General features: G+C 44.5%; 1 protein-coding gene across 9 annotated transcripts in view; it reads left to right on the forward strand.

Moving 5' to 3' along the window:
* The window catches only part of LOC129704007 (arginyl-tRNA--protein transferase 1), a 132,273-nt gene that overhangs the window by 65,079 nt on the left and 42,526 nt on the right, over positions 1–24,668 (forward strand). For all 9 annotated transcript variants that reach the window (XM_055646806.1, XM_055646811.1, XM_055646812.1 and 6 more), the window contains one exon: positions 2,861–2,960. In XM_055646806.1, coding sequence (XP_055502781.1) covers positions 2,861–2,960 — 100 coding nt within the window. The remainder of the gene's footprint in view (positions 1–2,860; positions 2,961–24,668) is intronic.

Consider the following 24,668-nt stretch of genomic DNA (forward strand, 5'->3'; position numbering starts at 1 on the left):
GATTTTAAAGCATTCAGGAAAAGGAGGACAAGACCAGTCTTTTCCTAAATCCAGTACAGATTTCAATAAAATGTTTTTCAAAGGTTGTTATATTTTCTACCACTAGGAGTAGATGAGGAGATGAACAGCAGCGTCTAAGAAAAACTAAATAAAGATGAGGTGCAAAGATTAGGCCATGCTTATGGAACTTAATGAGATGCAAGACGACAATGTATGGAGCACAAACCTTCGCCCCAGTTACGCTTTTGTTTTTAATTTATGTATAAAAGGCCTTGGGACTTTGTTTAATCCAATTTGCCCACGCCATTACATGGCATCTAATTGCTAGTTTCAGTTCTTGCCTGCTTGCTTTATATTCTTTAAAGGGCCATGGCTAATTCAATCTTCCTCGGCCTTGTATTTGCATCCTTTTTCTTGTTGACGCAATTTAAGGTTCCCTTACCTTGCCACCCTTATCCTTCCTCACTCAAACATGCCGTCCTGATCTTTAAACAATTCCCACAAGTTTGATGTGGACTTTGCCAATTACAGCTGCTCCCAATTTACTCTCCCGAGCTTCTGCCTAATAATATTTTAATTTACCTTACCTCAATTTAGTACTTTCCCTAAACGTTCAGACTAATCCTTATTCATATCTATCTTAAAAATTATGGAATTATGATCACCATTCCCAATATTCAACTGCACCTTCTTTCCATCCTTGCCTCACTCTCATGTAGAAAGGATAGTCAGGGTTCCTGAGTTGCAAGCCTGGAGGGCCTGTTTTTAATCTATTCCCTAAATTTTATTTTCAGGACCTATTCTCCCTTCCTACCAATGGCAATGGTATCAAATGGACCACAACGTTTGGCAGTCCACCCTCTCCTATCTGAATGTCCAGTACTTTCTCTGAGACATTCTTGACCCAGGCACCAGGAAAGCAACACACTATCCCGAAGTCTCACTTGTGGCCACAAAAACATCTGTCTGTACTTGACAATAGTCTCTTATTTTCTATGGTTCACCTAGACTGAACCCTACCCTAATTTTCAACAAAGCCAGATGTGGTGTCACTGTCCTAGCTGCTGCTCCTATTTGCCCTTGAGAGGCTATCACCCCCAGCAAAATCAACTCTCCCAGCTCCATTCTCAACTCCCCCCCCCCCCCCCCCCCCCCCCCCCCCCCCCCCCCCCCCCCCCCCCACAGTCTAAATAAGGGTCCTGTCCCGAAATGTCACCTGTCCATGGTCTCCCAAGATGCTGCCCGACCCGCTGAGTTCCTTCGGCACTTTGTTTCCTGTTTCCCCAAAATGGTGTACTTGTTTGAGAGGGAGAAAGTTGCAGGAGAATCCTGCACTTATCTACCTGCTTCTCCTGCGAGACACTTCTATCTGGCTGAATCTTTGGTGTAACCACCTCCTTGTAACAATTGTCTGTAATCCCCTCTGCCTCCAGTGTGCTCCTCAGTGAATCCGCCTGCGGCACCAACCAATCCATGTGGTCTGAGAGGAGCTGCAGCTGGACACACTTCCTTCAGACACAGTCATCAGTGCATTTGATCGTTCTCTGAGTGCCCACATTTGACAGGAGGAACATGCCACGCCACTGACTGCCATAACTTCCCCTTGATGTATACTCTAAAATAAATCTAGTGGATTGAAGGAGAAATAAATCTTAAGCAGGTTACATCCACCTCAGTGAAGCCTGCTATTCACCAAAGCCCGCACTGTTACTTCACCTCACAGCAGCATTCTCAACTCTCAGCATTCCCTCTCAATGAAGCTGCTACAAAATGGCCATTCTGCTGGAACTGACTTCCTTTTACGTGTTGCTGAGGTCCTAGAAAAAAAACCAAGTCTTTACCTGCTGATGAACTTTTAAACTCCTGTTTTTAGATTTCCCGCCCATGACTAAGCTCACTGTGAAAAGTTGTGACTGTCAAGAACTATGACACAAAATCCTGAACACTTGCTTGAAATCTAAAGTTATGGAGTGACTGAAGCTTGTCAAATACTGAAAAAAATCCAGCTGGTATCTAACTCTGAATTTACAACATTGGCCTCAAATTAAAAATTTTACTTCAGATTTTTTTCATCCAGTTTTATCTTTTTTCATCCAGTTTTATGTTTCACTGTTTTCTTTAGCACAAGACCGATTTGAATTACTGAGAGTATATTGTATTCTGTTGGTTATTAAAACAAGTGCTCTACAGAATGGTCCACTAAAAGCAAGCCACAGCAATTTAAAATAAAAAGTTAGAATACATTAGAAAAGTGTTTTTCTGCTGTATGTAGTACTTCAACGGTAGTTGAAAACACTGTTTTCATTCTTTTCCTCCCAATCATTACAACTGTGTTCATAGTTTAAATTCCAAGTTTCGATTAAAAGGGGCATACTTATACTTTTATTTGTGCAGGTGGTATATTTACATATGAATTGGCTTTGTGGTCTGAAAAGTCTTCCCTTTTGCTTGTTAAAAAGCAAAGGAGAAAAATGCTCTCATTATTGCTCATTCTGTTGTCTTCCACCCAGCTGGTGATCTCTGTTCAAGAAAAATATCAGGATATGAATATTAACTAGAAGCAGCTAAATGGGCCCTTTAATCAAAGACTATTTGAATTTCAGATAAGCTATTTGGAGAGCAGACGGCGCTAGCATAGAAGCATCATTCGCCTGTAAAGCTGAGATGCTTTCTGAATGTTGTGTCCTTTAGTGTGCTTTTGTTATTTTCCATTCTCTTTTCATGGTTGGAGTGGATTACAGGGAGAGAGATGTTTAGAATGCTGAACCTGGGAGAAATGTAGCCCAAGAATGACTCTTGTACTGCTTTTCACACATTTAAAGGACCATTGATTTTGATTGTATGCTATGATTTATTCTAGGGAAATTGCTTTTACCACTGAGCTGCAGAAGACAGTCCCTGATATCTGTTGTTACTACATGGGCTTCTACATACATTCATGTCCGAAGATGAAGTATAAGGTAATGTTTTCTTTGGCTCTACTTTCACTTCTGTCCATTGTTGAAAGGTTTATCGTCTTCAAACGTTTATAATGCAGGAGACGTTTTGGCCCATTATAACTGTGCCAGTTAAACAAGAAATACCCAGCCTCATCCCACCTTCTACAGGCCTGCAGTTCATGGCTCATCAAGTGCTTACCCAAGTACTTTTAAAATATTATAAATAAGTATACTAGCAATTTTCATTTCAATTCAAACAAAATTGTAAATCAGGAAAGAATATAACATGAAGGAATATAGTGAAATGTATATTGGTGCACAAAGGATATGCAGTGCAATGACACTAAATGCTGGTACGTTTGTGGAGTATGAAGATTACAACAATTTTAAGCCATAATATGACATTTTTCAGAGTGGGACATTAATGGACTGGAAGGAAGAAGAAGTAGAAGTAGGAAACGGGCTTAAAGGAGTCATTTTGTATTTAGCATGGCAAACATCCTCATAAAAGGGTTGGAACCTGTCTTGGCATTCACATGTACGAAACAGTTCTAAACAGAGCTGCCTTCATGGCAACATTACCGTTTTGAAACCAATGCCCTCCATCTAATGGCATCTCTTTGCCCAAATGAATGCATTAATTGGAAGAAAGCCCCCAAGAGAGTTCAAATAAATTATAATTGGTGAAAAAATGTAGTATTGGAAAGATTAACGAGAGTGAAAGTTAGTGAATCTCCAGGGCTTGATGAACTGCCTCCAAGATTTTTGATGGCACTGGCTGTGGTGCTAGCTTTGATTGCCTTGGTCTAAATTGCAGATCCTAGAAAGACTCCCACAGTTTTGAAGGTGGTAAGTCTAACCCCTGTATTTAAGGAAAAAGAGAGAGGGAAAGCTGGGAACTATAGACCAGTTGCTCCTAACATCTGTTATGGAGAAAATCCTGAATCTTATCGTAATGGCACGTAAAAAAGAATGATCGGATTAGCCAGTCAACATAGAGTTATGACGGAATTCACGTTTGACAAATCTGTTTGATATACAAGAGATTATTTTGCAAACTTAGAGGACATGGTATTAATATTACTAGAATGATGCCTGGGGTTAGACACAAAAAGCTGGAGTAACTCAGGGGAAATGCAGCAGCTTCTCTCCAGAGTCACCCATTCTTTCTCTCCACAGATGCTGCTGGTCCTGGTGAGTTACTCCAGCTTTTTGTGTCTATCTTTGGTTAGGGGGCGCTGTCTTGTGTACGGTTGCCCAGCCAGCAGCTGTCCTGTCCTTTCATCTCTTTTTTTCTTATTTTTAGTTAATTTAGTGTTTTGTTTTTGGGGGGGGGGGGGGGGGGGGGGGGGGTTGCAATCACTCCGGGCTGCACTCTCGACCCGTCCTCGCGGCCTAACAGCGGGCCTGGAGCGGCGTTTCCTGAGGGGACTGCCCAGAACCTCGGCATCGGCACCGGCGGCGGCGGCACCGGCATCGGCGGAGCTGCGGGTCTGAGGACGGCGGTGCAGCGCTGGAGCGCCATTGCGGGGCGGGCGGTGCCTTGCCTGGGTCGCTGAGCTGGAACTCCGGTGAGCTGGGTCCATTGCGGAGCTGCGGGTCTGTGGAGCGGCTGCGGGCGGCGGCGCTGAACTTTCCATCGGGAGCCTGGAATCTCTTGATGAGATTGCCAGTTGAGCTCCATTCGGCGCGGCCTTGTCGGCTCCGGAAGCCACGGTCTCGAGTAAGGAGGCGGCCGTTTCCAGGGTTCCCATGCCGCTGAGAGGACTCTCCCGACGTCGGAACAACATCACCCGGCAAGAACGGCCTGGAACATCGGGCCTCCGTAGAGGCAACTGTGGAGGCCTCAATTGGCCCGACTATGGGGGAACTGGGGTCGGGGACTGGACTTTGTGCCTTCCCTCATAATGGGAACCATTGTGGGGGGATGTTTTCATGTTAAAGTTCTTTAGTATTGTCATGTTTGTATTCTTTTTTTTATGTGCTGCATTGGCATAACAAATTCCACCAGCCTGGCTGTGTGGTCATTAAAAGAATCAATCAATCAATCAATCAAACCGGTATTTGCAGTTCCTATCTACACGGGACGCCTGGGGTGACAGGTTTGTCATAAGAGGGGGTGGATTGTAATTGTTCAGTGATAGAAGGGTGATTGAAAAATACAAAATTTTTGCTTGACAATACAGATGTGATATTGTTGTTCTGGAAAGGAGAGGTGTTGTAGGTCATACAAGGAGATTGAATTAGTGTCGCATTCTGATTGCGATTCATTGAACCTGTTCTTTTGGAAAACAAAGTCCCAATTTTTTTCTCCTTTTGATTGATTCATCATCGTTGAAAACATTAGCGACGCAGTGGTGCTGGTTTCCGACGGGCACGGTGCCGGATGCACCACACATCTCTATCCTCCGTGCAGCTGGCAAGCTCCTCTTTTGTCTCCACACATGCATCTTCCATCAACGTTTTCAGCATTGTCTTTATTGGCCGTCCCAGGCCACGTCTTCCATGGGTGGGTTCCCACAGCACAACCTTGTTTACTGGCATTTCTGGGGGCGGTGGCAGTGACCAGGGAGCCTAATCCTTCACCACCTGATCTTTTTGGTCAAATGTGGAATCTCCCCATAGAGCTAGGCGTTGGTGATGTGGTCCCTCCAACTGCCATTTTGAACTTTTCTGAGCATTTGGATGTAGGTACCATCAAGAGACTTGGACAGTGCTCAAGTGAGAGTCCATGCTTCACACCCGTACAATAATATAGTCTCTACAGTTGCATGGAAGAATCTCAGTTTGAGACCCTTAGAGATCCGAAACGTCCAGATTTTCCATGTTATTGAGGGCTTTCCATGCGAGCGCTTTCCGAACCTTGATGTCATTCTCCGAGTTCTGCATCCTCCCTCCCAGGTACTTGGTCCTCCACTTTCTTGTGGGATTCACCGCCACTGGTCTTGACAGGCTCATGGTCACCATCGTTAAACGCAATGTATTCCATCTTCTTGGCATTGAGGTGGAGGCCCACTTTCTCGTTATCCATCTCGACCCTGTCGAGCAGCTCCTGTGTCTCCCTAATCTGGTCTGACAGCAGGATAAAGTCATCAGCGAAGTCGAGGTCTGACAAGTTGACTGGCCTGATTCTTCTTGAACGCCTTGGGTGATTGTGTCCTCATGCTCCTTGAGCGCCGGCCTCATGGTATAATCAAGGACAATGACAAAGTGAAAGGGTGCCAGCGTGTCCTTCTGTAAGATCCCCACAAGGATCTCGAACACTTTGCTCTCGCCATCCGGGATGACAACCTTGGCAGTGGTGCCCAAGTGCACGTCCTCAATTGCTCTCAGGAGAGGAGGAGGGGGACTGTAAGTCTTCAAAATCCTTACCATTTTGCATCGATGAATCGAGTCAAACACCTTCTTGAAATCTCTGAAGGTTAGGACAGCCGGCAGGTTGTTATTCTTCACCTCCTCAATGATTCTTCGGAGGGCAAGGAACTGTGTGACTGTGTTCCTCTTCTCTCTGAAGCCGCTCTGATTGTAACGTACCTTTGAGTCGATTGCAACCCGAATCCAGTTGAGAATCAAGCAGTTGGAGGCCTTGGCGAAGACACATGTCAGGCTGATGCCACGATAGTTGTCAGTCTTGTTCAGGCTCCCAGATTTGGGGACGGGGATGATATTGGATCCTAATTTGAGGGAGTGCAGCGTAGGTTCACGAGATTAATCCCCGGTATGGTGGTTCTGTCTTATGAGGAAAGATTGGAAAGACTGGGCTTGTATTCACTGGAATTTAGAAGGATATGAGGGGATCTTAGCAAAGCATACAAAATTATAAAAGGACTGGACAAGCTAGATGCAGGAAAAATGTTCCGAATGTTGGGGTAGTCCAGAACCAGGGGCCACAGTCTAAGAATAAAGGGGAGGTCATTTAAAACTGAGACGAGAAAAAACTTTTTCACCCAGAGAGTTGTGAATTTGTAGAATTCTCTGCCACAGAAGGCAGTGGAGGACAATTCACTGGATGAATTTAAAAGAGAGTTAAGATAGAGCTCTTGGGGCAAGTGGAATCAAGGGGTATGGGGAGAAGGCAGGCACTGGTTACTGATTGTGGAAGATCAGCAATGATCACAATGAATGGCGGTGCTGGCTAGAAGGGCTGAATGGCCTCCTGCACCTATTTTCTATGTTTCTATGATGCATGAAAGCAAATATATATTGTCGGCACAGGAGAACAGAACACACACAATTTAATATAAAGTAATTTCATATCTGTAGCTGAAATGTTTGTATAGACTGCCTCTTCTGATAATTTTGGAGCATAATATATTACATGTCAATGATCCGTTTTACCACCTCGTGGATGTTTTAAATTAATAACTTGTCTCTTTTTCGTCTACCTCAACACCAGACATGTCTTACCTTTCAGTTCCTCAAATTAGGCCAGTGATTCTTTGTGTTAATCTAAACTAAAAAAAGATTATTTGTACAGGATCTGCTGCCACAGCTCTGTTTAACGTCATAGATGGTTGATACTTGGTGGTCTTACTACCGGCAGCATTACCAAGTACACTCACTGTTATCATATCATTTACTTTGGCCAAAATGATAACCTGGATCAAGATTGCTGTTAAAATATCTGCCTAACAAAACAGTTATTTTTATGAACCAATTTATATATTGCGGATAGGTGAAAAAACTGGTGTTGTTTGACAGTAATTCAGCTCCAAAAGAAATTGTGTGTCGGCATGAAAACTAAGTTAGTAAAAATCTGATTGTCTGCCATAACTCATTTTGAGTGTCTAAAGTTTCTCTGTTGCCTTAGAGTAAAATCTATGAAGTCGTAAGAGCCTACATTAATTCTTCAAAGGATCTCTCAATAGCCACTACCTTAGTGCCACTCTTAGCAATTATTCTTTTATTTGTCTGTTTTCAAGTGTGATTTACATTAAAAAATGTTTATAGTACTGCATTATTAACCTGCAATTTAACATATTTTTAACATTCTGGATCTTTTTCAGTTCAAATGTTCTCAGAATGTTTAGCAACAAACTTAGCATAGGTTGGTGTAATCAGTTTACATAGTACTTTGGCTTTCGGCTTGGTTTTGTTGGTTGAACGCTTATCTTGGTATTATAGTACAGGTGCACAACCTTTTATCCGAAAGCCTTGGGACCAGACACTTGTCGGATTTCGGACATTTTCGGATTTCAGAATGGAAGATTTTTAGCGTAGATTAGGTAGGTAGCGCGGGCGGCTTGAAAAGTCTGGAGCAGCTGCCTCCTCCCCGGAGACCGGGAGAATCATTGCATAAATGTTAGTCAGTTAGTTTGGAGGGATTTTATGTGGTGGTAGGGGTGAAGGGGGAAACTTTAATTCTTAGTCCCCTACCTACCTGGTCTGCGACTCCCAACCTCGCGGAGCTGGGGGCTCCGTCCGGCCGCGGGCGGCGCCGGTTGTAGCTCCGACCCCGGCAACTCTACCCTGGCTGCGAGGCGCTCCAAATCCAGTGCGGCCCGCGGCCGGACGTCCCAGCTCCGAGAATGTCGGGAGTCGGCGGCGTCGCAGCGCTGGGATACCAGCGGGGAGCGGGCAATGCCTTACCGGGTCGCCGTGCGGCAAGCTCCGGAGCGCTGTGGCCGCCTTCTTCCAACATTCGCGGAGCGTCGCTGGATTTGGAGCCGCGGAGCTGGGGGCTCCGTCCGGCCGCGGGCGGCGCCGGCTGGAGCTCCGACCCCGGCAACTCTACCCCTGGCTGCACGGCTCCAAATCCAGCGACGCTCCGCGATGTTGTGTGTCGGCGGCCACAGCGCTCCGGAGCTTGCCGCACGGCGACCCGGTAAGGCATTGCCCGCACCCCGCTGGTATCCCAGCGCTGCGACGCCGCCGACTCCCGACATTCGCGGAGCTGGGGCGTCCGGCCGCGGGCCGCGCTGGATTTGGAGCGCCTCGCAGCCAGGGGTAGAGTTGCCGGGGTCGGAGCTACAACCGGCGCCGCCCGCGGCCCCACCGGCCACAGCGCTGCGGAGCTTACTGCACAGCGACCCGGTAAGGCATTGACCGCTCCCCGCCTCTCCGACCAGGTAGGGGACTAAGAATTAAAGTTTACCCCTTCACCCCCCTTCACATAAAAGCCCTCCAAACTAACTGACTAACATTTAAGCAATGATTTACAGATGTTTAAGCGTCTCCCGGTCTCCAGGGAGGAGGCAGCCGCTACAGTAGTACAGACCTGGGTTGACCGTGGGTCGTTTTGGGTCAAGTTTGGCGCCAAACGCGAGCTTTGGTGCGCAGACGACATCTGGAAAAAAAATGGCCGGTTTTCGGAGCTTTTCGGTTTCTGGAACTCCGGATAAAAGGTTGTGCACCTGTACAAGTATTTTGTTTTAATTACAACTATAAATGTATGGATGTGCAGTTATTTCAGCAAATTTATTTTGCAGCAACATTTTATTTTTTGTTTTTTTCATTTTACCTATTAATTTTCAAAGCATATTTTCACGGAATGCTGGCATTGCAGCCTCTAAAAATATCAGTTATAAACGTCACAAATCTGTATCTTAAAAAAATAATTTTCTTCAATATAAATAATACATTGTCTTATTGCTTCTTCAGCAAAAGCTATTCTTAATTTAGGAAACAAACCTGGTATGACTTAAAACACACACGCTTACTATAAATGTATATTAAATCATTTTGATTTTTGAACCAAAATCAAGCCGTTGATTATTTGCAGTAATCTGGTTGGGTTTCTCACCCTCAAAGACTAGTTCTGGCAGATATATGTTTGTGTGTTTATGTGTATATTTATGTGTTTGTGTGTTGATTTATGTGTATATTGAACTGAACTTCTCTATTTTTGTTTACTATACTCTGTTGTGCTGCAGCAAGCAAGAATTTCATTGTCCTATCTGGAACACATGACAATAAACTCACTTGACTTGTGTCTATCTTGGTTTGGTTAGTGGCGACGCCTAATGGCAGCGGCTCGACTACAGTCGTCTGTTTTTTTTAATTTTTGTCTTGTTAAATGTATGTCTTGAGTTTTTTTATTATTTTTTTTTAGCTGTGTATATGTGGTGGGGGGGCTGTGGGGGAAACTGTTTAAATCTTTTCTCTGTGCGGGGACCCGACTATTCCCTGTCGGGTCTCGGATGTCGTTGGGCCTAACATCGTGGAGCCGGCGGCGACCTCCGGCCGGGACTTACCTGGGGGCTCCAGTTGCAGAGCCTGCGGAACTGACATCGCGGAGCTGTCCAACTTTGGCGCGGGAAGAGCTGTGGTGGCGCGCGGCTGCGACCCGACTTTTGGAGTTCGGAGGCACCGGCCGCAGACCCGGTGGACGGGAACATCGGGAGCTCCAAGTCCCTGGTGGGAGACCGCTTTTCCGAGCTCCGCAACGGCGACTTCTCCCACTGGAATCGCGGGTTTAAGGACATGGAGCCGGGGCCTAACATCGCCCAGCGTGGCTTAAACGGCCTCAGGACTTACCATCGCCTGCCAGGGGCTTTAACATCGGAGCCCCAGTTTGCTTCGACACTGCAGTTGGACTGCTGGACCGCGGGAGAAGGAACAAAGGGAAGCGATAAAGACTTTGCCTTCCATCACAGTGAGGAGATGTTGGAGACTCACTGTGATGGATGTTTATGTAAACTGTGTTAAGTGTGGGTCTTGGATTGTTTTGTAATGTAAAAAACTGTAGAAATGATATTTTGTTCAAACTTAGGTTTGAATGACAATAAATTGCATTCTATTCTATTCTATCTTATGTATATATCTACAGTGGCTTGCAAAAGTAATACAATACATTTACGTTTGTGGTTGTAACGTGACAAAATGTGGAAAAGTTCAAGGGGTATGAAAACTTTTGCAAGCCACTGTATATAGTTTTCCTCAGCTGAAATGGCAAATCCATTGGTCATAAGTAAACATGGTGGTAATTCCTTCATCCTCCAAATCACAATATAATTTCCTATATTATAATACAGTACGATACATATTTATTGTCATTTGAACCTCAGTGAGGCTCAAACGAAATTCTGTTTCTACAGCCATACAAACAAAAACGATTCCTTCTAGACACACAACCAATTAAATTCACACAAACATCCATCGTTGCGTGCTATTTTCATGATATTTATTTTAGTAGTTTATCTTTTTTAATATTTTAGCTTGTATGTATCGTTAGCTTTTAGAAATGTTTGAATGGTGCACTGACTGGCTGACATTTTTAAATTTTGTTGTACATGGTTCATGTTACAATGACAATAAAGAAACTATTCTATTCTATCACAGTGAGCCTCCTCCTCACTGTGATGGAAGGCAAAGTATTTTCTCTCCCCTGCTCTCCATTTTTCTCCCGATGTTTCTCCCGTGGGACTTACCAGGCGGGCGATGGTAAGTCCCACGACCATTTTAGGCCCCGCCGGGCGATGTACGGCCCCGCTCCAGGTCTAAATGTCACAATGTTGGAGCCCCCGGCGGGCGCTGGAATGTCCCGCGGCCATTAAAGCCACGCCGAGCGATGCACGGCCCCGCTCCGGGTTGTTCTAACCCCGCGACATGGGCTGGAAAAGTTGCGTTGCGGGAGCTCCGAAAAGCGGTCTCCACCCGGACCCGCGAGCTCCCGATATCACAGTCCACAGATCTGCAGCTGGAGCTTCCCAGCTCTGGAGTCGGGCCACAGCAGCGAGCCACCACCGCTCACCACGCTCCGAGGCCGGCCAGCCCCATGATGGTGAGTAGTCCGCAGCTCCGCAGGCTCCGCGACTGGAGCCCCAGGTCGTTCCGGCTGGAGGCCGCTCCACGGTGCTAAGCCCCAACGACAACGGAGACCCGACAGGGAAAAGGTCAGGTCTCCCGTGCAGGGAAGAGACTTTAAAAGTTTCCCTCCCCCCACCCCCCCCCACATAAACACAGTTAAAAACAGTATTAAAAAACACAACAACTACATTTAACTAGACAAAAAAAATAAAAAAAGACAGACAGGCTGTAGGGGCCGCGCCGCCACCCTATCTGGCCATGCAGTGGCACCTTTAGCTTCTTATTTGATTGGATAGGCTGCTTAATACTGTAGGCTGCTTCGTACTGTGAGCAAATTTGGGCCCCACATCTGAGGAAGGATGCGCTGGTTCTGGAGAGGGTCTAAGCGAGGTTTACAAGAATTATTCCAGGAATGAGTGGGTTAGTTTATGATGAGCATTTGACAGCACTGGGCCTCTATTCGCTGGAGTTTAGAAGGTTGAGGGTTGAAATTTACAGAATATTGAAAGGTATAGATAGAGTGGATGTGAAAAGGATGTTTGCACTAGTGCAGGGTTCGGCAACCTTATGGGCCTGTCTCACTTATGCGACTTTTTCGGCGGCTGCCGGCACCCGGCATAGGGCGTTGCAGGTTGGCGAAAATGTTCAACATGTTGAAAGTCCAGCCGCGACCAGAAATACGCTACGACTCTTTGGGCGACTGAGGAGACTCACGACCATACAGGCGACACCCAGGTGACATGTGAAGCCTCTATGGTCGTGAGTAGTCGCCCAAAGAGTCATACCTTGTTCTGGTCGACGCTGGATTTTCAACAAGTTGAACATTTTCGGCGACGTGTAACGACCTATGAAGGGTGCCAGCAGTCTCCGAAAATGTCACGTAAGTAGGACAGGCCCATTATTCTGCATAGGGGCCGGGACGCATGTCTGTGAGCGAATGGCGGGCCACAACTACCACGTGTCACATGGATCCTGCCCCTTCAAGAACGCCACCCGGAGCACTGGCCCCTAGTTACGGGTGCTCACGAACACGGCGCACCTACGGACCTTTGCTTTGGCTCTGTCCTGAAGGTGGTGACTCAAATAATCATACTCGTTCCCAGCTTATTGACAATCCCGATCCCGACGGTGAAACCCAGACATAGAAGGTGCGCGGCCATGCCGGCGGCTTTGCGCAGGATGCTGTACAGCCAGAGCTTGCCGCGCTTGACGGCTCCGCAATTGCGGCCGCCAGCGCAGGCCTATTTGCATCACCGCGTCCGGGCTCCTCGGGCCCAGGAGGTACTGGAGATGAAGGAAGTCTGCGGGCCGGATGACTACAGAAGGAAACAAACGCCTGCGGGCCGGATGATTTTGGGTTATGGGCCGCATTCGGCCCAGGGGGCCGTGGGTTGCCGACCCCTGCATTAGTCCAAGAGTCCAGGACCAGAGGTCATAGCCACAGAATTAAAGGGCATTCCTTTGGAAAGGAGGTGAGGTGGAACTTCTTTTGTCAGAGGGTAGTTAATCTGTGGAACTCATTGACACAAAGGACTATGGAGGCCAAGTCAGTGGATATTTCTGAGGCAGAGATAGACAAATTTTTGATTAGAACAGGTGTCAAGTGTTATGGGAAGAAGGCAGAAAAATGGGAATAGGAGGCAGAGATCATCCATGATTGAATGGCGGAGTAGACTCAATGGTTTGAATGGCCTAACTACTCCTGTGAACTTCAGGGTGGAAAATGTTACCAAGTTTTTAATAATTCAATCCACAGGAGTGACTGTGGGTGCTTGGTTGCTTGTCTCTTTAATTCTCCATCCTACTCTTAACTGAAATGTTAACAATTCCTCTCATCACAGAGACTGTCTGGCTTGCTGAGTCTTCCCACCATTTTCTGTTTTTATTTTAGATTTCCTGCATCTGTAGTTTTGAATCACAAACAACTCGTTAAGATTTCTGTGTTAAAACCGAACAAAGTTGCCGATGGATTTGCCACAATTACAACTGCAAAATCTTGGCCACGGTATTGATCAAAAAAGTTTTTCAAACAATTTTTGGAGTAATTTAATTAATTTATTTTCCTGATTTTCCTTATATTTTCCTTATGTTATGTTCCCTATCTGATTTTACTTCTATGAATGATTGCTCCAAAATATATTGTTCTTTGGGATGGCCTATATGAAAGCAAATTCATCCTTTTCTATTTGATTCCTTATTTTAAACATGTAAGATAGTAGGCTATGGTGAAAAGTGAAATATATGGAAATATTATGGAAAAGTAAGCGGTGATTTTTCTGTGCGTTCATTATCCAAGTGGGTAGTGAGTGCCACTGCCAATGCTGTAGTTTTTTTCCCCCGCACCAATTAATTAAAAATATAGTGGTGAGTCACATTCTTGAATAGCTATTGGATTTTCCCACTTTATTGCTGGATAGGAAGTTTCAGTCGTTTGATTCTCTAACGCTGAAGAAACATCTATGGTTTTCCAAGTCAGGAACATTTTCACACGTGAGTTCAAAATACTGATGTTCCCATATCTGGGGTCTTTTTTGAGGATAGAAATTCTGCATTTGCCAAATGCTGTTAAAGAATTATTAGCGAATTGCTTCCATGCATCTTGTAGAACATACACATTGCAGCAATAATGTACGAGTGATGTGGATTGTGGCTGTTTATGGTGATAAATGGTATCTCAATCAAGTTGATTGGTTATTCTGGATTGATCATTTTGAGATTATAGAATGTTGAACTTGCCCTCACAATGGCAAGTAGAGAGCAATCCATTGGATGTGCCCTGTCAATGTTGGAAAGGCTCTGGAGATTCAGGATGTGATTCAGTTGCTGAAAATCCAGACTGAGACTTGCAGCCATAATTTGTGAGACTGCTTGGAAAAAGTCATACTCTGACGTGTTGGAGAACGTCACTTTCTGGCACATAAGTGATGATCAGCATTTGGGTAGAATATTAACCTAAGCTTAAATATTGTCACGGTATTTACCTGCTTTTGGGCAATGATTACGTCATAATCTAAAGTTGTAGGAACTGAATACTGTGTCAGTGCCTCTATTTCTGACCATTTGTTGAAGAGGTTATTGATGAAGTAGCTAAAGACATTGAAGAGCTTGTATAATATGGTCCTATGAGTGAAATTATTGACTTGCTGAAGGCACAGCATTCTTCTTGACTCCCATAGTACTTACTGACTTCCGTTTTGCATATTGGATAGTGCACGTAGCTGGTCAACTTTGTTGGCTCATAGTGGGCCCTTGAAATTTTTTGAGTAATTCCTGACTGGTTATTTTTTATATTTGTTCATGTTTTATGAATGGAAAATTTGAGCACTTAGGCCAAAGAACATATGCATGTGCTTGTGATAATATTTTGAGTTCATTTTCTATTATAAGCTTTTGTTGAAAGGAAATAATGTATCATAAGTGGTGAAAGAGTTGAAAGATCATACCTTTCTAATTTTTGTTTTACATTGCAAATTGTTTATGCATGCTAAATCTTGATGAAGTGATAGCTGTTACTCACTAAATTATTAACTACCCTGCTTATTTTTAAATTGGAGTACAGCAACTTCCCGCTAAATTTAGTCAAGGATTGCAGTGATGTGTCATTTTAGTTTAACTGCCACAAGAGTTGCCAGCAAGATTAATTCATCACAGGTACTCAAGAGAACAGATCTTGCAGGTGATTTGCGGTACCATCAAGCCTTAAGAGACGTTTTGCTCAACTCTGAGGCCATAAATATACATGCTCATAAACAGGCTTGGATTATTTTGACTCGCATATTGAGGTTTTATGATTCAACAGATATTAAAAGATGTACTTTATATCTCAGTTATAAGAAATAAGTTGGATCTGAAAAGATTCCAGCAACTGTTTAACTCGGGCATCAGCCCAGAAGATTGTTGATTTTTCTGAGAACAGTTAAACACTAAGAGCAATTTCTGCTGACCTGAAACCTAAAATAATGGTCTCGTTTATTTTAACAAGGTGATTGATTACAGACGAGTCTAGTAAAAAGAATTCTTATGGTAAGTTCTGATGCGATAAAATGCCATGTATCGCAAAGAAAAAAACCTAATGTCTCTGTTTTGGTTCCAGACAGTGTAACTAAATAGAGTGACACCTGGGTTATATTGCTGTGGAAGCTTAGACACGTTTTCCATTGTGTACGCTGTGCATGTAATGCAGTGTACATCCGTAAAAACTACTGTTAACAGTTATGAAATGCTGACAATTTTATTATTGATTTAAATTCAGCTGATTTGGAAATGATCAATTATTGAACAGAATTTATACACAGCTTGAAGCCTGAGAAGACGCATCTTTTTGAGTCTTAGAATCTATGATTACTGTTTACATTCTTATTGATTTCTCAGCTGATCAAGCAGCATCTACGGAGAAAATAAAAGTTTGCCTTTTAAATTGACGACCTCGTTACATTGAGCCACAAGTGACAAACAATCTTTTCACATTATTTGATCTTGAGCACCCATGTCTTGATCCAGATTGGTCTGGATTGATGTTTAATTCTTCTTGCCTAATCAAATGTAATCCGGCTGGGTATGCCAATATGTAGCATAAACACGGAGGTGACAATCCTTGGATTGTGTACTCCTGGGAGGTTGTAATGGTGTTTAGCAGGGAGTAAAGTTGACAGCAGACTTTGCCTCTAGTCAAATCTGAAAGGTTTTATCACTTTTTAAATTCTGATCTTCAGTCAATTATTTATGGTAATTTGGTATCATCATTAAACTGACTAAATAAAAAGTAGTTTAAATGCGCAAAAATATTTACGAGCATATTAAAACCTTGAAGGAAAAAAAATCAGTTGCTTTCTTTATTCTCTAGTTTTCAAATTTGCATTGAATGAACAGAATTCTCAAAATTAAGTAATTGGTATAGAGTCGTGGAGATGAAGTGCCCCGCATAATATTGGGGATTTCCAGCAAGAAAATAGTCTTGCCTGGACTTCATGCCAGTAAAATGACAAATTGACAGAATGACTCACACTTGCAATGTATCTGCATAAATCCTGGATTGTCTTGCTTGGGAATGTTTACACACTGGTATTTCTAAAACCAAAATGACTTGGGATGATCAGCTAAATCAGCTAAACGGAAGTATTTTTTCGAGGTACATATCAAGCAGAATTTGAATAAGATCTTTCACAGCCACATTTTCACCAGGTTATATCTTTGCATTTTGAACTTTGTGTTTTATATCTCGCATTGGTTTGGATTTTGTGTATAAAAATAAAACGGTCACTTTTATCCAACTGGGGGGATGAAAGCAAAATTTCAACCTCTGTTCCGCTACTTGCAACTTTTGAAATAACTGCTCTTCACTTTAACCTAGTGGAAACCAGTTGTTGCCTACAAGTTTGGACTGAAAAATCTACCTATGCAATAATGCTGCATTGATTTCAATTGGAATAAATGACTGCAGATAAAGCACATTTAAAAGCTAGTTTCATTTTTTTATTTTGTTGAGTTGATCAAAATGTACTAATTTCTCTATTTCCTAAAGTTTGTCATGTTTTACTCTGATTAATAGTATTTAAATAGATATTGAAAGTTTTTCATTGTCAGAGACATTCACAGACATTTAGTCTCTGTGGAGGGTTTTTAGGCCTGGGGAATGGCTGATGGTGCCAAAGTAAGAGCTACTACATATTGGAAAAGGCCAAATGCTGCTCAGCACCTCAGTGATCAGATGGCATCCTGGACACAGATAGCGCCCATGGACTTGTTACAGTGTAGTGATGCCATTAATAGCACGCTTCTTCAGTGGAAGATTTGTGGTCATACTGCCTCCAAAGTAAGAATGTCCATACTACAACCTGCTAATTAGGGTAGGGCATCGTTATTTTGCGATTAACGTATTCTATGTGCGCATTACAGGCATCCCCTCCAATTTGTGCCTTTTCTTGTACAATATGATTTTGTTCTTATCTCTGTTGTAGTATACATAGTTTTAACACATTATCCACACACACACACACACACACACACACACACACACGCCACCCCCCCCCCCCCCCCCCCCCCCCCCCGCCCCCCCCTCAATCCAGCGCTAAATGCAGCTCAACTCTGCCTGTCTTGCCGGGTTAACCTACAGCCCTGCCTAGGCTGACGGGATACCAGCGTTGCTTCTCCGCGCTGGCTGTAAACCTGGGCCATATTTCCCGCAAGTCCAGGCAAGGCTGTAGGTTCACCTGGCAGGACAGGCAGAGTTGAGCTGGGTTTAGAGTTGCTTCTCTGTGGTGGCTGTGGGCCTGGGGGCACAGCTCCCGCCTGACTCCCGACTTCTGTGGCCACCCCAGGGCGTGGGGGGGGGGCACTCGGGTGCGGACGGGACAGCACCGGAGAGCCGGGATCGATCCTGGCTGCGGATGAGGCGCAGGTCTGTGCCAAGAGTCTCCCTCCTCCAATCACTGCGCTTTATCCTCAGTCCCAACCCCAACCCCTACTTCCACCTCTGACCGACACTTCCCTCCAATGATCGTGCGGAATCATCATGTCCCGCCCTCATTGCATCTGGACCGACATCTTTCTCATCCAATCGACGCCCTCGATCAGCAGTCCCACCCGCACTGTCTCGTGGAGAGCAGAGATTTCACTTGGTTTTAAAATCCGGATTACAAAAAATGGGGGGGGGGGGGGGGGGGGGGGGGGGGGGGGGGGGGGGGGGGGAGTCGTCCACCACCTCTCAAAACAGGCCCTGCCCCCCCCCCCCCCCCACGGATTTCCTCCCCTGGCTGCAAATAACTTCCTTTTGTATGTTATAACTTTTGCAGCATCTCTATGTGATATTTGGTGGACTGTGTGGGGTGGGAGGACCCATTGCTCCTCCCGTGCAGCAGGTGGCGCTGCACAGGACAAAGGGAGGCGTTTTGTATATAGTTGTCTGTCTGCACGCAGTGTGAGTGTGCAGTCAGATCGTGTGGTTGCAGCCATTTTTAGTTGTCTTGTTGCCAGCATTGAGTTAATGTAATAAAAACTTCTGTTGTAATTTGAAGACTCTCAAGTTTGATACAGACATAGAACAAGAATACGAAAGTGGTGTCAGGAGTGGATCTGTAATGTATTCAAACTAACATGTCTCGGCAATTCGATCGTTCGATCCAGAGGGAGAAAGGTGGTCGTCGTATTTAATGCGCGCTGAGTTTTACTTTGAAAGTATGGCAATTGCAACTTACCTGAGGAAGAAGGCTCTCTTGTGTACATCAATGTCTCCAGAAACTTTTGCACTACTTCATTATTTACTTACATAAGAAGTTACTGAAGTGAAATCACAACGGCTTTGCACCTGCATTTCGAAGAATGTCGAAATTTCCTTGCAGCTCGCGTCGATTTCTACCGGACGGTGCAACAGGAAGAGCAAAATTTCTTGCCGAACTTCGCACCAAGGCAAAGGCATGTGATTTTAGAGCTCAATGCTGCGAAAAGTGTCAGGATAATGCGTTGTGGGATAGACTGGTCCTGGGCTGCCGGCACGCATTCATCGAGCAGGCGATTCTCAAGGAATCGGACGCCTCATTGAAGAATGTGCTGCAGTGTGCTAAGCTGGCCGGGCTGCCAAGTAAAGAACTGCGCAAAACAGCGTCAAAGCTCCCTCAGGAGGTGCATACAGTTCGTCAGACTCATCCGCAATGCCAGAAACCTCTTGATCGACCTAGAGCAAATCCGGAGAAGGAGGAACAGTTTCTGAAGAGCTGTCTTCCTGTGGGCGGAGGATCGAAAACCCGGCTGCCGGTGTGGCTTGACTGCTCATTATAACCGTGAGTGCCCGTATATCGTGTCCGTTTGTTATGCCTGTTACTAAAAAGGTAATCTCCAGGCAATGTGTCAATCCGTAGGAAAGCTGTGAAAGGGCAAGAAAGCGCAAAACACAGTCGACCAAATAATGGAGACCATTGCTATTGAAGTGCTCGGTGTGTCCATAATCACCGACAAGCTGAGGATTTCGCTGCGGGTCTCGAACGTCGATCTATAGTTCCAGGTGGACACTGGTGCGGCTGTGTCGCTAGTGGGTCAGGACATCTGGGAGAGGATCGGATCACCAAAACTGAAACCGGCCAACATCCGCCGTTTCGGATACGGACAACAGCCCATTCCCACGAAAGGCAAATGCACTGTCACCGTTTCCTGTAATGGTATGACACAGATGTTGCCGCTGATCGTCGTTGGCAAAGAAGGTACATCCCTGTGCGCCATTGACTGGATCCATGCTTTCAAGCTTGACATGAACACCTTGATCTACGATGGATCAACTATGGCATTGTCATCTACCATGTGATCTCGGCAAGTGGTCTGAAGCCATCGGAAGAAAGAGTGGATGCCATCATGAAATTGCCGACGCCCGAAAATGTGAAGCAGCTTGAAAGCTTCATTGGCAAGGTGAACTACTATGGCAAGTTCATACCGGCACTTTCGACTTTGTGCGCACCATTGAACAACCTGCGAAAGCAGGACGTCGAATGACACTGGTCCAAAGAGTGTGACCATGCATTCACCAGGTTGAAGGAGATGCTCACCCAGAAGATGCGTTTGGTCCACTATGACCCATCGGAGCCAACCTCGCTGGCTCCCGATGCATCGCCATATGGTCTTGGAGCTGTAATCTCATAAACGGCGCCGAACAGCAAGGAAGAACCAATCGCGTTTGCATCCAAAACGCTAACAATAAACTACAGTCAAGTGGAGAAAGAAGCACTGGCGATCGTGTTTGGTGTCTGGAAGTTCCACCAATGTTTGAGTGGGCGACATTTCCTGCTCATCACCAACCACAAGCCACTGCTGACTATTTTCATTCTACAATGTCTACAATGTTGGGCCCTGATCATGATGGTATATGATTACCACATTATTTACTGACAGTCTGCCAAGCAAGCCTATGCCGATTAACTCTCATCTACCAATTGGACCAGGCCTGACATTCGATAAAGAGGAGGTAATTATGGAAATTGAGACGGACGTGAACTTGCTCAACACGTGGGTCATCGCCGATTTCCCCGTCTCCACAAGGACGGTTGCCAACTACACGAGCACAGACCCCATTTTGTCAAAGGTATGACATTTTGTCACTCAGGGGTGGCCGAACAGTCCCAAGCTGGACAAGGAATTCTGCTCATTCCAGAATGCGCAAACGGAAATCTCCTCAAAGGATGGCATTCTGCTCCGCGATTGTCGAGTGATCATTCCGACGGAACTGCGATCGCAAATTCTGCAAATGAAGGCGCTCGCCCGCATGCATGTCTGGTGGCCGAATATCGAGACCGATATAGCTGACCACTGCAAGGACTGCACACCACAGGCACGTGCCGTGAATAATTACTCAAGGTAGGCAGTCAGACGGCTTTAAAAAAAAAATCTTAAACCGTGAAAAATAAAAATAAGTAACAATTCAATTTCCCCAAGGCTTCTAAATCTCCTTCAATTTTTAATTGCTGAATGGGTGGGGGACGGAGGATGAAGGCAGGTGGAGAGATGGTGGGAAAAACGGGAGCACACCGGGACGTTGAATCAGTTGTCATCTAGGAAGAGGACTGAACTTTCTGATGCCTTTCCCCACAGTGGAAAATTTTGATTCTGCTGTGGTGGGACGTTCATGTTGAACTCTATAATGTGTTGTCATTTTTCTTTTCTTTTAATTTTTCTATGGATGTACAGAAACTTAATTATTTCTTCTATGTAAAGCACTTTGTTTTCAACGCGAGTTGATTTAAACATGCTATATAAATAAAATTTACTTACTTACTTATTGAATGACAATACTAATTCAAGGGACCAATTGGAGGGAGAGTTCCTTTCACAGCGTGTGGAGAGTCTGTGCCAGGGGTTAAAGATGCAGGGAGGGCAGGAGTGTTGAGAAGGAGAGGGTCGGAGATCATGTCAGACTCACTCACCACTGACACAGCACTCCAGGCACGGACAGCGAACTGACCGTTACTTCCGGGGAGGGAAGCAGCTCGGTTGATTGCGAGCGGCTGCCTGGACCCGACAGCAGAACCGGCTGCCACTTCAGCGCCTTCTGGCCGTGCTCTCCGTCTGAAGACCTCTCACCTGCTCCTCGCCGGCTTCGCTCATGTCAGCCGCTTCCCGAAAATCCTTAAATTCTGACAGATGAGTAACCTCAATTGGCCCCTTGAGCGCGCTGTCGGAATTTAAGGATTTGCGGGAAGCGGCTGACATGAGTGAGGCCGGCAAGCGGCAGGAGAGAGGTTTTCAGACGGATAGCACTGCCAGAGGTGAACGGGGGCTGGCAGAAGGGCCTGTCCGGTCCCGGCAGTTGGATTTCTTACAGCAATATCGAACCATTCCAAACTACCGGTCGAACTCCAGTGGAGATGATGCTGGGACGTCAATGCGCTCTCCCCTATCAGTTTTGAACCCGACCCGTAACTCTTATACAGCGCATACTCAGCCGACAGTCGAACAAGTCCAAATTTGACATTGGCAACTCGGTATATTATCATAATTATACAGCCAAGCAAAGCAAATGGTGGGCTGGCAGGATCATGGCTTGCATTGGATCCAAAATGTACACCGTCCAAGGACAAGAAGGACAATGCCAACGGCATGATGACCAATTAAGAAGCCGCGTTCCTCCAGGGAAGACTGCGCAGAACATGACTGGAACCAAGCAGTCGGACACCCTGGTGCCGAATTGTGTGGATACTGGAGTGCCTGATTTGCCTCTCCCCAGGCCTGACGAAGATCCACCAGACGAACTCCCCGCCGATCTGCCTGTGGTTCCTCGTCGATCGACACGTTGCAATCGTGGTATTCCCCCAAGGTGACTCATTCAGGAATAGAAACTGGAAAGGGGGAGTGTGATGTTTGGTGGATCATGTGGGGTGGCAGGACCCGTTGCTCCTCCCGTGCAGCAGGTGGTGCTGCACAGGACAAAGGGAGTTGTTTTGTCTATAGTTATCTCTGTCTATACACAGTGTGAATGTGCAGTCAGATCATGTGGTTGCAACCATTTTCAGTTGTCTTGCTGCCAGCATTGAGTTAATGTAATAAAGGCTTCTGTTGTACCTTGAAGACTCTCAAGACATAGGACAAGAACGACACTTTCCGCATTGTTTATTTCCCTCGCACAGTTTCACAATCTTTCATTTGGCTGCATTTTGCTCTTGCTTCCTGTAATTTCCTATACCCCTGCTGTGTTTTTATTTACAGTTTTGTTTGCTTTTCCATTTTCAAATTATTTAAATGCCATGTAGACAGTAATGATACTCGGTTAATCATTTTGTTGCATTCTGGTGCATTTTTGTTTAAAAAAAAAAGAAAGATCCCCCTTTTATTTCCTCTGATGGAGCCAATTTTGATTCACTCCAGAAATCAAGTTTAGTGCCTCCAGCCTTTTGGGTTAATGGCCTATACGGCACCATGTTCGGAGGATTGCCAAATTATAAATATATATACTGCCTCCTAATTAGCCTTAATCTGCAGGTTTTGTTTTCTTAACCAATTCCCATAAATTTGATGTATGTATAGGCAACATGGACTCCCTAGTTCACGTTTCTTTGTCTTTCATTTGTCTCCCTATCAAAACTTGTTTGCATGCTTCACTTCATAAATACATGCGTTAAAATTAACTCCCAGTTAAATATTTTAATTTCAGCATGCTGTATTGGACAGTTTTCATTCAATACAGTTTAAAGAAAATATACAAGCCATTACCTCAATTAAGTTATTTAAAGATTTCATATTATTTTGTCCAAATTCTAAAAATACATTTGGAAAAAATAGTGAAATATATAATTTAAAAAACAGTAATTGTAAATTTATGGCATGTATAAGTGACTCAAAGCTTGAGTACATCTGTCGCATTTAACAAAGCAGTAGTTAAATTGGATTGGAATTAGTTCTAATTTGAGTAGAGAAAGCTGAGTTATTAAGAAAAGTCTATTTCCTTTGGTTGGAGAATTGATGATAAATTATAAGTTTAACATTGTCCCAGACGATTGAGGGGGACTGAGGCAGATGTTAAATCATGAAAATGTCATCTCTGAAATATTGCGTTTTTAAAAAGATAAATTCATTAATTGTTTGAGATTGTAGGAAAATAGGACATTTTGATTTGGACTTACAAAGAACTGATGCATATTGTGAGTCCCCGATAATGCAAGTAGTTTGTGATATCTAAGTGACTTCCACTATGGGCTGTATTACACCTCCTTTAATGTACATGATCAAATGGGAGAGCAGCACAAGAGTAAATGGACTTTGGCTTTTTAATATAGAGTAGTGGGACATAGGGTCCATAGATTTGATGGTACAGGGAAAAATATTAGGAAGAGGTTAGGAAGCATAACAAACACCCAAAGAGTGGTGAGGGTTTGCAACTGTTAAGGTTGATATTTTTTTGTTCAGCATTTTATATTTCTTTTACTTCATGAACTTTCTGACTCTTGTCCAGATGAAGGTTCTCGGCCCGAAACAACTGAGCAATTCCTTCCCACTGAGTTTCTCCAGCAGTTTATTTTTTTTACTCCAGAATTCAGTATCTGCACTCTCTTGTTTCACCATCAATCTTGCATTCTTACACACTGAAAATTGTCTGCATTTTTAGGAAAATTTTAGTGTAATGTTAAACGGAGAAACTTAAAACCCTGAAATTGAGAAGTAACATTCAAAATGATTCAGAATCAATCAAAATTAAAGCATTGAAGTTATTTAAAGTCAAAAATGTAAACCACTACTAAATTGCAATCAATTAAAAACATATTATTGATAATGTATTAAAACCGTACAAGTAACCTGGTCAATTTAGAATCTAATTTGTGTAAGAAGGAACTGTAGATGCTGGTTTAAATCGAAGATAGACAGAAAAAACAGGCAGTATCTCTGGAGAGAAGGAATGCGTGACGTTTCGGATCGAGAGGTCTGAAGAAGGGTCTCGACCCGAAACGCCACCCATTCCTTCTCTCCAGAGATGCTGCCTGTCCCGCTGAGTTGCTCCAGCTTTTTGTGTCT

This window comes from Leucoraja erinacea, chromosome 15, assembly GCF_028641065.1.
Source record: "Leucoraja erinacea ecotype New England chromosome 15, Leri_hhj_1, whole genome shotgun sequence".
Taxonomy (NCBI): Eukaryota; Metazoa; Chordata; class Chondrichthyes; order Rajiformes; family Rajidae; genus Leucoraja; species Leucoraja erinaceus.